The sequence below is a fragment of the Oreochromis niloticus genome, linkage group LG14 (assembly GCF_001858045.2).
Source record: "Oreochromis niloticus isolate F11D_XX linkage group LG14, O_niloticus_UMD_NMBU, whole genome shotgun sequence".
Lineage (NCBI taxonomy): Eukaryota > Metazoa > Chordata > Actinopteri > Cichliformes > Cichlidae > Oreochromis > Oreochromis niloticus.
This window is the reverse complement of record NC_031979.2, coordinates 11,306,863-11,319,677: the sequence shown is the minus strand read 5'-3', so window position 1 is coordinate 11,319,677 and position 12,815 is coordinate 11,306,863. Positions and strand designations below refer to the sequence as shown.

The 12,815-nt window shown below is 37.5% G+C and overlaps 1 protein-coding gene across 9 annotated transcripts in view; it reads left to right on the top strand.

Annotated features, from left to right (window-relative positions):
* LOC100706833 (von Willebrand factor A domain-containing protein 5A) overlaps nt 1-12,050 on the top strand; it is a 93,869-nt gene extending 81,819 nt beyond the window's left edge. Inside the window, exons 16-25 of one of the 9 annotated variants that reach the window (XM_025897896.1) lie at nt 1,650-1,688; nt 2,362-2,391; nt 5,698-5,715; nt 6,387-6,401; nt 6,509-6,523; nt 7,473-7,511; nt 9,717-9,758; nt 10,261-10,406; nt 10,915-11,038; nt 11,159-12,050. In XM_025897896.1, the coding sequence (XP_025753681.1) occupies nt 1,650-1,688; nt 2,362-2,391; nt 5,698-5,715; nt 6,387-6,401; nt 6,509-6,523; nt 7,473-7,511; nt 9,717-9,758; nt 10,261-10,406; nt 10,915-11,038; nt 11,159-11,238 (548 nt within the window). In that variant the 3' untranslated portion in view covers nt 11,239-12,050. Of the gene's footprint in view, nt 1-1,649; nt 1,689-2,361; nt 2,392-5,697; nt 5,716-6,386; nt 6,402-6,508; nt 6,524-7,451; nt 7,512-9,716; nt 9,759-10,260; nt 10,407-10,914; nt 11,039-11,158 lie in introns of all 9 variants that reach the window. The other 8 variants (XM_025897895.1, XM_025897897.1, XM_025897900.1 and 5 more) reach the window with 8 other exon arrangements.
* The last annotated feature ends 765 nt before the right edge of the window (nt 12,051-12,815 follow it).

Here is a 12,815-nt window from a genome sequence, read left to right as displayed (position 1 = left end):
AGGTGACATGAATGAGTTGAAGGGAAGTTATGAGTTGTTTCTGAGAGACAAAGACCAAGCTCCTTTTTTGTGTAGCTGACAGCTGGTAACTGTGCAGGGGCGGATCTAGCAAAGCTTTTAGGGGGGGGGGGGAGCTAGGGCATTAACAGAGAAAGGTGGACACAAAGATATACTTTTCTTTCTTACTCTCATATAAAATATTTAGCTTTTATTAAATAGTTATCTGAATCTCACAACCAAAGTTTGTATAATAATACACAGGATTGGCTGTAGACCATTGTTCATAATTCAGAACACTGTGTAAAAATAACAAAAAACAAAAAGTGAATGCATGTGTGAAAAGTGGTCTATAATGTAATGCTTCAAAGTGTGTTCATGCAAACATTGTCGGGTCTGCCGTGGTACAATGGGACTTCTGCTCATGAACCTGTGTGCACAGCGTCTGCAAATCGGCGCTGTACAAAGTAACTTCATCTTTACACAAAACTGTAAGCTGTCATCTGTGAAGCGTGAGCGGTGTTTGTTTTTACCATAGTTCATGGTGGAGAATGGCTGCTCTTCTGAGTTTTGCTCTCTGTAGCCGTATGAATGGCAAACTACAGTGATTAGCAGCGGCATAGGCACACATAAAATTTCTTCTGAAATTTTCGCTTTCTAGTTGTATAAACTAGAGTTTAAGCATGATGTATAAATACAGTAGGGACCAATCAGAGAACAGGATGCAGGTGAGGAAACTTTAGTGGCAGACATGTCAGGAACATTATAACATGAAAATGGAACAACCAGACTGAGCAGATAAACATTGTATATATTTTAAACAGTGTTTGTGTATTTGTGTTTATTTGCATATCAGGCTATGAATGTTAAAAAGTAAAAATTTCTGGACCCTTTTTTTTCTAACATGGAAGGGAGCATCCCCAGGATCTCCAGGGGACTGTACTTGAACTTATTTGAAATGTTAAATGTCAAACATTTACTGCACAGTAGCTGGGCCACCAAAGGGCCGTCATTCTTTGCGGTATGTGGGCCATGTGTAAGTTGTGTGCAGCCACGGGCCAGTTGCAGACACACTGCTGGCCCTGTGCTAGCCCAGAACAGTTTCAGCTCTGGCCCCAGATGTCAGCCTAATGTGTACCTTAATCAAGCCATGTAATAACAACATGTGCTGGAACATAATAGTGCAAAAGTAACATGACGAAACTCTGTTCAGACAGTGACTGGACTGATTCTTATATAGCGCTTTTCTACTCTCCCAGATTACACAAAGTGCTCTATACAACATGTCACATTCACACACTTTCTCTAAACTGAGTGCTTCCTAACTACTTTCATACACATTCACACTCTTGACATGCAGACTGGAGGAACCAGGGAGCAAACCACTAACCTTCCGATCAGTAGGTGACCTGCTCTACCTCCTGAGCTACAGCCAATCAGTGGCAAAGATGAGTAAACCGTCACTAGCTTTTGGATTAAGTGTACACTCACAAACCTGTCAAATCTGCATTTGAAACGTTGGCCACCATAGCAGTATAGTATTGCAACATGGCATTTGGGTCTTCTAACTAAAATAGGAACATAGGAACATAAATAGTGCCATCATTGCCAGACCTGGACCACATCTGTTTGTTTGTTTTTTTACATCCTAGGTGCTTTCAGAATTTTAGGGCGTTCAGGACGATATAAGAGTAAGTAGAAGCTGAATATCAATATAACACACATCTGCACATCAATGCCTTTCTAAAAAAATAGAAACACATTTCTGTTTTAACTTGTTCAAAATGTTAAATAATAAACACTGTGTGTACCGTTGCAGTAGTATTTGCTTTGATAGTCATTATAATGGGCTGTATCCTGAGTAAGCAAGCCGAAATGTTGCTGTTATTATATTTGGAATATTAGTGAACATATTTTACACTTTAACTACTACTACTAACCCTTCATGGGTGTTTACATTTCAGAATATAGGAGAATATTTTTTTACAATTTAAATACTACTTATTATAATACCTGTGGAGCACTGCATTAATATTAGAATTCTATTATTTTAGTAGTTTATTTAGTTACTTATTTTTGTTAGCTAATCCTTAGTGGGGTGGGGTATGTTAACTTAAACTGAGGCTGAGGGGGTTTTGTGGCAGACAGTGCTTGATGCATAATGGCCACATAGTAACAAAAAAATTAACCTGACAAAAAGTAAACACTAGAGAACACATTATAAATTACTAATTATATAAACTAGAGTTTTGAGCATGATGTATAAATACAAACGATGTATAAATGTGTTATATTTGCATATCAGGCTATGAATGTTAAAAAGTAAAAATTTCTGGACCTTTGTTTTTTCTTCGGTGTTTATAGGAGAGAGAAGAGAGTTGGGATGTCTCTCAGGTAAATAAAAGCTGAATGACAGTACATCACACATCTGTGCATTAAAAAAATACAAACAAATAAAAACATTTGTTTTTAACTTTTTTGAAATGTTAAATGTGCAATACTGCATGCAAATAGGTAAAAGTATTTGCTTTGATAGCCTTTGTAATGGGCTCAGGGGCAGATCTAGAAGGGTGGCATGGGGTGGCAAATGACAGTGCTGTTTATTAAAATAGGATAGCATTAACACTTTGAGCGTAGTTACAGTTAACAGTGAATATAAATGCTAAAACTGAATATATTGTGTCGTGACAAATGCAATTGTTTTACAAAAGAGACAATGTAAAACAATAATAACAATTTAAAACAATAACTAGGACTATTAAAATAAGACCAAGATGCTTGGGTCATAGTGTGTTAAAAGCCAGGTCATAAAAATATGTCTTAAGTAGCGATTTAAATTGATCAAGTCTTTGTGAAGATCTAATATTTAGGGGGAGACTATTCCAAAGACATGCCACAGAGAAGTGGCATGTCCTTGTGGACCACAAACCCTTGTCCAAAGTTTCTGACCCATGGAGTGCGCGCAAGCAGTGCCAGTTTGCAGCCATTTCTTAGTTTACCACGGACATTCAGCACGTGGCTGGTAAGTCCAATCTGACTGTTTGTCCCGTGCACTGGTTTCTCCCATGTTTGTCGGCATGGACTACTCCGCCATGGCTGCCAATCAGAGCGGTGACCCAGACATCCTCGCGCTTGAATCTGTGCAGATGGGCCTCATGCTGGAGGACAGACCGTGCAGTACGGTGGTCCTCTCCTGGTATGTGACGTTTCCACCGGCCGCCCTCACCCAACAGTTCCTTTTTCATGGGGATTTAACTCATTACATGCTCTCTCTCATCCAGGGGTCTGTGCCTCTGATAAACTGGTCAGCTCTAAGTTTGTTTGGCCAGGCCTTCGCAAATTGGTGAAGAAATGCATTCTATGCTAGTACGTGAAGGTTCATAAACACACCAAGGCACCCCTGGAGCAGTTCTTCATGTCCAGCGAATGTTTGGATAATGTGCATGTTGATATGGTGGGTTCCCTGCCGCAGTCACAAGGTTTTACGTACCTTTTGACTATTGCTGACGGCACCACCTGGTGGCCGGAGGCAGTCCCCCTGGTGTCCACTACAGCAGCAAGGGTTTTTGTAATCTTGGTTTGTGCGTTTCGGCACACCCGTGGACATTACCTCAGACAGAGCCCCCCAGTTCGTTTCAGAGTAGCTAATTTAAAATGTACAAAGTTACATAGTTACTTTTTTGTGAGCAGGAGGACAGCCTCTTCTGAGTAGTGCAAAACAGACAATGTGGTATAAATGTCAAAGTAGTTGTTTTTTAATTAAAAGAAAAACTTTACAAATTAAAGTGCAGTGGCATTTAAACTGCAATAGTACCAACCAACCAAACTGTCAGGTATCACAGTGTTTTCAATACAAAACCATATAATTCTTTTACATGAGTTTATTCTAAATTGTCAAGTAAGAGAACAAGTACTGAACTGAACTGTACGGCAGCTGCTATAAAAATGTTTTTTAATTTTTTAAACTTGGCTCTGCCCTACTGTACCTCTAAATTAAAGTTCCTTTGTGTCCATCCTAGAGTGTTACTCTCTGAACTTCCCGTTAATTTTGAGGAGCAGTTGATTTTCAAAGTTAGTAGAGTTCATCCTTGCTCGCTTTACAGTGAACAGTAGTTCAGCACAGTTAAAGAGACGCTCGCAGGCAGTTTTTTGATGTGTGGAAATGAATTCAGCAGATCTATCTTGTCCGAGATACACGCAAGGTACCCATATACCTTGTGGCCTTTTGGACTTCATTGAAAAGAAGAAGTCTTCTTCATCTGATGAGTGTTGCTTGACTTGCTCCACCCCAACCTCTGCCATCTGGTCAAGGCGTTGTCTCAGATAAATCAGACCTGTTGAATGACAAATACACAACACATTAAATATTTCTGATATTTATTTTTGGATAAATGAGGCAACAAGAGTTTATTATAGTGCACGAATTACAAAAACTACAATTTGTTTAGAAAGGTGCATGTTATTGTACTTTATTTAATTAATAGTTAATTTAGTTAATTAATTATTGAAATTCATAAGAAACAACTGATTACGGCATGATATTAAATTATGAAATCAGACCTGTTTCTATGATATCAGGCCTCTCAGTCCAGGTGGACTTTAACTTCAGGAGAAGGATTGCAGCAGCAATCGGTTCAGGGTCTTCCATCATCCCACCAAAGCGCTTTTGGACACCATCCTGAATGGCTCTGATGAGTGGGAGACACATTTTGGTGGAGGTCTCCAGTCTGCTGAGTTCAGCTTTCAGCTGGAAGATCACTGGAAGAAGCCAAGTATGGACATGCATTTTAAAAATTCAAAAAAAGGTTTGAAAAACAAATAAGCGAGGTAGCTCCAGCATTGTTTTCCACCTGTGTCATTTATGTCACATTTTAGAAATAAGAAATAAAACTCACATTTTCACTTTGAATTCTTCACAAAAAATCTGATAGCATCCTTTTCTTCTGATTTATGATCTCCAGAGCTATGTATGTTGAGTTCCATCGAGTTTGCTTTGGCCGAATGAGCTGGAACTTGCATTCACTTTCCACAATTTCTGCTGCCATGTAGGACCGACCTGACTTATTCCAGATTGTTTGGCATTTCTCAAAGGCTGCTCGTGATAGCCGTTTGTATGCATCATTCATCTCTAATGCCTTGGCAGCATCTGTTGTGGCAACTAAATTTAATAGGTGGCATGCACACCTTTGATATGGTGGAAGTTGGTACTCAAGACCGCTATCTTGCTCCAGGATGGCGAATGTGTCCAGGTAGTCTGCTTTGGTCTCTTCAGAAGAGTCTTGATCTGACTCTGACTCCTCAGGCTGACTTTGTTCACCAAACACACTGAATGCTTTAATAAAGTTCGAGGCACTGTCTGTTGTCGTCTTCCATGTTGCTATAAAGTGACTGAAGGTTTCATTCAGGAATCATTTTAACCATATGTAACCACCTGCATATGTGTTTGGAAAAAAAGGCTTTGATTTTGCCACCTCATTTGATTTCTTTGCCACCCTAAGAAAATTTCTCTAGATCCGCCCCTGAATGGGCTGTGTCCCAAAGTGAAGACTTTTACCTGATAACCTCAGCCTGTTTAAGGTTGATTAATACATTTTAAAGATGGAGGTTGTGGTAATGCCAGTTTTTATTTTTCTCTAATATGTTCACCCTGTTGTAAACTTTAATCCTGATTTTTCTTTTTTTTTTCTTTTTTTTACAAAGTTCATATGGATGCTCCACGTAAGTAGAGGCTTAATGACAACACACATCTACACACATGTGCATTTCTAAAAATAAAAACAAACAAACCAACACATTTGTACTTGAACTTATTTGAAATGTTAAATGTCAAACATTCACTGCAGTTGCTGCAGTATTGGTTTTGAAGGCCTTTGTAATGGGCTGTGTCCCAAAGTGAAGACTTTTACCTGATAACCTCAACCTGTTTAAGGTTGATTTATGAATGTTAAAGATGGTGGTTGTGGTGTTCTTATTTTTCTCTAATATGTTCAGCCTGTCGTAAATGTTCAACCTGAATTTTATTTTTATTTTTTTTTGCATAGTGAATTTTGATGCTCCATCTAACTGTAGTAAATAAAAGCTGAGAAATAATATACATCTACACACCTATGCATTTCTAAAAATTAAAAGGAAGAGACCAACACATATTTTCATTTGAACTAACTTGAAATATGCAAATAGCTGCAGTACTTGCTGTGATAGCCTTTGTAATGGGCTTTGTCCCAAAGTGGAGAATTGTACCTGACAACCTCAGCCTGTTTAAGGTTGATTAAGAAACTTTAAAGATGGAGGTTGTGGCAATGCCAGTTTTTATTTTTCTCTAATATGTTCACCCTTTTGTAAACTTTAAATCTGATTTTTATTTTTTATTTTTATTTTTTTTTACATAGGTCGTAAGGGTATAAGTAAGTAGAGGCTGAATGACAACACACATCTACACGCATGTGCATTTCACCCTTTTGTAAACTTTAAATCTGATTTTTATTTTTTATTTTTATTTTTTTTAACATAGGTCATAAGGCTATAAGTAAGTAGAGGCTGAATGACAACACACATCTACACACATGTGCATTTCTGAAAAAGAAAAGAAGAATCCAACATATTTGTATTTGGACTTATTTTAAATCTTAAATGTCAAACATTCACTGGACAGTTACTGCAGTACTTCTTTTCTTAGTTGTTGTAATTGTCTGTATCCTTAGTGAGTAACTAAAGATGTACAAGCTTTTAGTTATACTACCATTTATGATAAGTTTCAAGTCAGGATGAACTTACTGATCGAAACATCAAACGAAATAATTTTCCCAACATTTTCATATCAGCATCATAATCTAGCTGCAATTCCTTTTTTAATTAGTAAATAATTAGAAATAGAATATAATAAATATGTGATCCTATTAAAACTTAGAGAAGGTCGTATCTGTACATGTCTCTCCTTCAATTAAGAGGTTTTCTTGTCCACTGCACAAAAGAGTAAAAACAATGAAAAAGACCCTTTAAAGAGCCAATGTGTCCAAACTTGAATGATTAAATATAGGTGGTGTTTATCAATATGTAGATTTAAATACAGTTTAAATATTGTGGTAATATTCTAACCTGCTGTAAGACTCTCGGAAGCAAGAAATTTAGTATGATATGGAGACATTACATGTTAAGATGAAATATTAATCTGTTGTTGTCATGGTTATTTGCTTTCCTTAAAGATAAAGACAGATGAATGTGAATAAACAGGGTACAACAATAAATTTAAGAGCAAAATATCTGAGTCAGGTTCAGACGAACCAAAAGCAAAAAATGACATTGACTTTAAAATATTTGTTACAAAAAAATCAAAATTCTAATTAGAACAGTGACAGTGATGTACATTTAAATACTTTTATACTATTTGTTTTGTATTTGTATATCAACAAATCAGTAATTTAGTCTTCTTTAACAAATTCTTATCAAATGTACAGACTCTATTTTTTACATTATAGTGTCTGGCTCCCCGGTGATGTATGAGGAAATTGAAACAGGTAAGTAAAACCTAAATGACACATCTGTACATCTATGTAAATGTGTAGCTGTTTGTAGAAGGGACCGGTCCCATCCAACTATTGGACATAACCTGCATCAGTACCACATGGAAGCTCCTCTCCAGGCATCATAGCGGCTAAGATGAATAAGCACATGGCTCAATACATAAGCGGGGCACAAAAGGGAATTGGCATGAATACCAGAGGCACAAAACACCACCTACTGATAGAGACTGCAAGACTCGGCTGACCAAGCCCCACACTCAGATCCTGGAATGCCTAGAACTGTACAAGATCAACAGGACCCTAAGAGCCTTCATCAGGAACTCTATGTGGATGTGACAAACAACACTAGAGGCTAACTTCAAGCCAAAAGCACAAGTCACCATCAGGTGCGGGATCGACCACGGAGATGGATGTGCTGTCCCCACTGCTGGTCTGCTTAGGCCTGAACCCCCTCAGTGAGATCACTGACAAAACTGGCTACAGATACCGACTACAGAATGGAGCGATCGTCAGCCACCTCCTGTGCATGGATGACATCAAGCTGTAGGCCAAGAGTGAACGAGACATCAATTCACTGATCCACACCACCGGGATATACAGCAATGACAGAGGAATTTCACACATATCACACCAGGCATGACCCCAGGTGCAGGCTGTGTAAAGATGCCCCCGAGACAATCCAGCACACCCAGCAGGGTGCAAGATGCTAACAGGCAGGGCATACATGGACTGCCATAACCAAGTGGTCAGCGTACCATACAGAAACATCTGTGCCAACTATGGCCTGGAAGTCCTGAGGTCTAAATGGGAGACGTAGGGTGGTCGAGAATGATATTTTGTTTTATATAACACAATGAATTTGAATAGTTCATATGTACTGTCTTCATCTCGTGCCATCCATTCTTTTATGATTTTAACATCGTGATGTAGGACATAGCTTTGGAGGAGTTGTACATAACAGGAGTAAGCAAAACCCTTTGTGAAAGTTAAACAAATATATAGGCATTCATACAGTAGTCATCACATATTGTTGACCTCCATACATGTATGTGTATAAGTAACATACGTATGGAGAGAAATATGTTTCAAAGGGTTGCAAATGCGTACGATATGATCCAAAAGAACATCTGGCCTTGTAGACCTGCGGATTTGTTTTTGTTTGTTTTTTCAAATAAAGTGGACATTTAGTTTTCTTTAAAAAAAAATAGAATAATAAAAATAAATAGTATGGACTAACACTCTAATGTTGATCTTACCATTCTCTAATAACAGCAGGCTAACATTAATGTTGATGTAATGAATAATTCTGAACACATATTGCATTGCACTCTGGGAAGAAAACCCTTTAAATGAATTATAATTATGTATTTGGTAAATCGATGTTTTCTAATAAAGGGGTTATAAGTTGTTCTGTGTATTTACAAAAAGATTTGAATGCAGCTTACATTTGTGGATGTGTGAGAAGCTGATGGCGTTAAATTTGTCTCAAAACCCCACGTGGGCATGCAATTTGTTCTGTGTGTATCAGCTGATTCGTCCACACATATTTAAGGTTTTGCGAACAAGCGAGAGAGATGTTACATGTAGTTTTACAGATTTGTACGCTCAGAAAGGTTTTTGAAGGTCAAAATTGAAATCTGATTTGTTGGCTGAACTTAAACTCAGTATTTATTCAGGTTAGGATGTACGCATTTGGATAATAGTTTTAGGTGTGGTTTAGTGTGTGGACTGAACATGCACATGTAAGTCCTCAAAAGTAATTGTCATTTTCATTACATATGCAGTTAGAGCAGCAAACAAGCAATAAAAAGAGTAAATACAGCCAAACCAGCTTTCATGAATGTGATATTTTGTACTTTTAATTTGGCCGTTTCTGTGAATACACAGACTGTTAAACACAGAGGAAATGATGTGAGCTATTACATGAGCTGGTATGGTGGTCCATAGCAACATGTATGTCAGGGGACTGTTTGTGTCTCTGACAGCCAAAAGAATATTATCATGGAGTGTGTATGCTAAGGGCAGAGCAGCACAGCAGTGCACTGTTTTAACATTGTAAGAAATCAGGAAGTGAAAAGGTTATGATTTTTTTCTTGGAATATGACTGTTTTTGAGAAAACTATGCATTCAGATACTATTGCTAAGGAATTCTCTGTAATTACCTCAGAAACATTTGTGTGTGTGTCTTTACCAATTCAGATGGATTCCCGATGATGGAAGAAGAAAACCAGTCAATAAAATGTAAGTAAAAAACAAAATGAGAGCAGGTATTTAGTTTTAATTAGCAGGTGTGTTTTTTCAAAAGGTCAACTGATGGAAATTCTTTTTTTCTTATTGTGTGTAACACCATCAGTTATAATTTGCTGGGTTAGAATATAATAAGAAAATAAAATAAGCACGCATTGTCTTGGTAGATATGAAGGAAATTTAAAGCTAAGTGGAAGTGACTGTATAACAATATTTAGTTCAGTTGCTTTGATAATGAGATCCAGTTTTTTCTCACTGAATAAAGTTTTAGTTTTATATTCTAATAAATCAGATTAAATTAATTTAATACATTGGCCATATATTTTTTCTTTAAAACATGTGAAACACATACTTTACATCGTTTCAACCTTTCATTTCATCAGTTTGATTGCCTTCAGATGGTATTCATTAAAACCACAGTAACTAATGTGTGATGCTGCCAGTTTATCTAGCACCATAATCAGGTTTTGTTTTTATTCCATCTTTGATTTTCCAGCTGCTGTGCCTGAGCAGCCACCCAGAGACCCTTTGCTGCAGTTAGTCTCCCTGCAGGAGGCGTCTGGCTGCTGGCTGCTTGATGCAGCTCTGGCTGCTGCACTGGGAAAGACCAACGAGGAGGTGGAAAAGTCAAAGCCTGAAAAGGTGGGCTGCTGTCAATTTAAATATTAACACAAAATGATAATGTGAGATAAAACAGATTTGATTCTATAATTTGAACTAAACCACATGATGTAATTAAAAACACAGCATAAAACAAGGACAATGAAGTCAAACTAAATGTAGGCCTGCCTCACAGCCTGAGAATAAACATCTGCATATCAGAAGCTAAAACACTGGTGGTAATCACACTCCTAACCACCCACTGAGCTGCACCAGCGTCTGATATTATCCAGAAACCACACAGCAGCAGAAATTATTTTCCTCATCAGTTCTTGTAAAAACATGTCAGCACATTATTTTAGAGCATTTATGATATCACAGTTTGGGATTACATCAGGAAGAGCATCCAGTGTAATAATCTGCCAAATCAAATATGCAGAGCTGCCCACCTTGGTGTGACAAAGAAGTACACAAACATATCTAATATTACTGCTTGTAGAAAGTAAAATGTGTGTTCTGTCTGTTTTATTTTATTGATTTGGTGAATTAGGCCAGCAGTGAAGTGTGGGGCACCATTCTGGCTCTGATCTGGCTTCATGGTTTCAAGATGGATGCAAAGGACGAGTGGGAGCTTCTGGCTATGAAGGCTGCCTCATGGCTCCGTGCTCAGAATGGTACTAGCAATGATCGTAACAGATAAAATAACAGCTTTAAAAAACTGTTTCATGCTACAATCAGCCCCCCTCCCCACACACACATTAATATCTCCTTTAATATCTGTTTTGTGTTTTTAGCACCGTGTGTGTCAGAGTGTGTGGATGCTGGAAATGTCCTGCTGGGTTGCAGCGTGAAGAAAGAAGCTCTGGGACTCTGAGGGTTTTCTTCAAGTAGCTTCATCTTCAGAGTGAACAGAAGCAGGTCTACTTACTCCACACTGCCTTTGATACAGAGCTGTTTTATATCATCAACCCCTTTTACATGTTTATTTGTATTTGAATTATGTACCTAATTTTGGTTTTACCATTGTGGAAAAAAAGTATGTGCACAATTATCTGAATACTCCTAACACAGTAAAAGATTGGACCACTGCTGTGGCAGCTCATTCAGAAAGTGTTTTAATTCCCTTTCTCTGCCACTAGATGGCGATTATGCTCATACTTTTACTTATCTCACACAGAAACACCAAAACCAATCTAAGAAGAGTCTTTTCCCTTCCTGTTATAGTTCTGAAAATGGCTTCAGTTCAGGACATTTTCAAGACGGTCCTCAGTGAATTGGAGTGAATAGAGCTAAACTTTGAAAATAACTATTTACAGTGTTTACACCATCTTCTAAACAAAAAAGTCTATCCTAGCTTTTATTTTTTAAAAAGTCATATTTTTATGGCCAAATTGAAATGAAACTATACAGAACGTCATTCTGTTTCTCTCACAGGAGTTACAATTTTATCCATAAAACACTTTCATTCTGCTAATTGACACTGATTGGTCCTTGAACGTCTTAAGACAGCACATAGTCTTCATTCATGTTTGCTTACTTATGATTATTTTTGAATTTTCAAAAGTGCCTGTTTTGTAATGAGTTTCCAAATAATACTTAGCATAAAAAGTTATGAAATTTATGTTTGGTCTGTTATTTCTTTGTTGTAACAATGTTTCTTGGCAATAAATTGTATATTATTGGAAAGTCTATTTTTCCCCGGAAATGGTGCCACATTTGTATGAACAATATATTTTTTGGTTATTTGTGGGTTGAGCAGCAAAGTTGAGTACCAGGGTTGTTTTCATGAATAACTTGCCAAGTCTTCTCTGCCAATGCCAAATAGCTTTCTGGGTGCTGCACTGCACTGTCAGAGCAGTGCAGAGATGTCCAGCCAATAGTTGTACAATTTGGGACAAGTCCAAAATAAATGAGTAAGAGAGCCTTCTCCAAGTTTACAACGATCACATATAGGACTAACAGAAGGAAAAATCCTGTGCAATTTAGTTTGAGTCTGTGAAGCACTTCAAATTGAATTAACTGATGTCTTGAATTTATAGAACAAGAATGGATCCTACACAGACTCCTCTCACACACCTCATCTCCAATTTGTAAACCCTGCTCCTCCTCTTGTCTTCAAAAAGTCAGATTTACAATTCAAATACTCAGAAAAAGCGTTCACAAAAACTTTTCAGAATCCTGGGAACTCAGAAGAAGCGTAAAAATTGACCCCTTTTCCGGAAGAGATGGAAAGTTGAGGATACTCTGACGAACATAGTTTCTTATCTGTAAATAATGAAAAAAATGTGACGCAGGGAGAGAGAACTTGTTCTGCAACTGGGTAAATGACAGAAATTGCCTGTTAATATATAAGTCTTTGAGAGTAAGTATACCTTTCTGTGTCTAGACCTCAAAAGAGGCATCTAAACATGAGGGTGGAAATGCATGATTACAATATATTGGATTATGGAT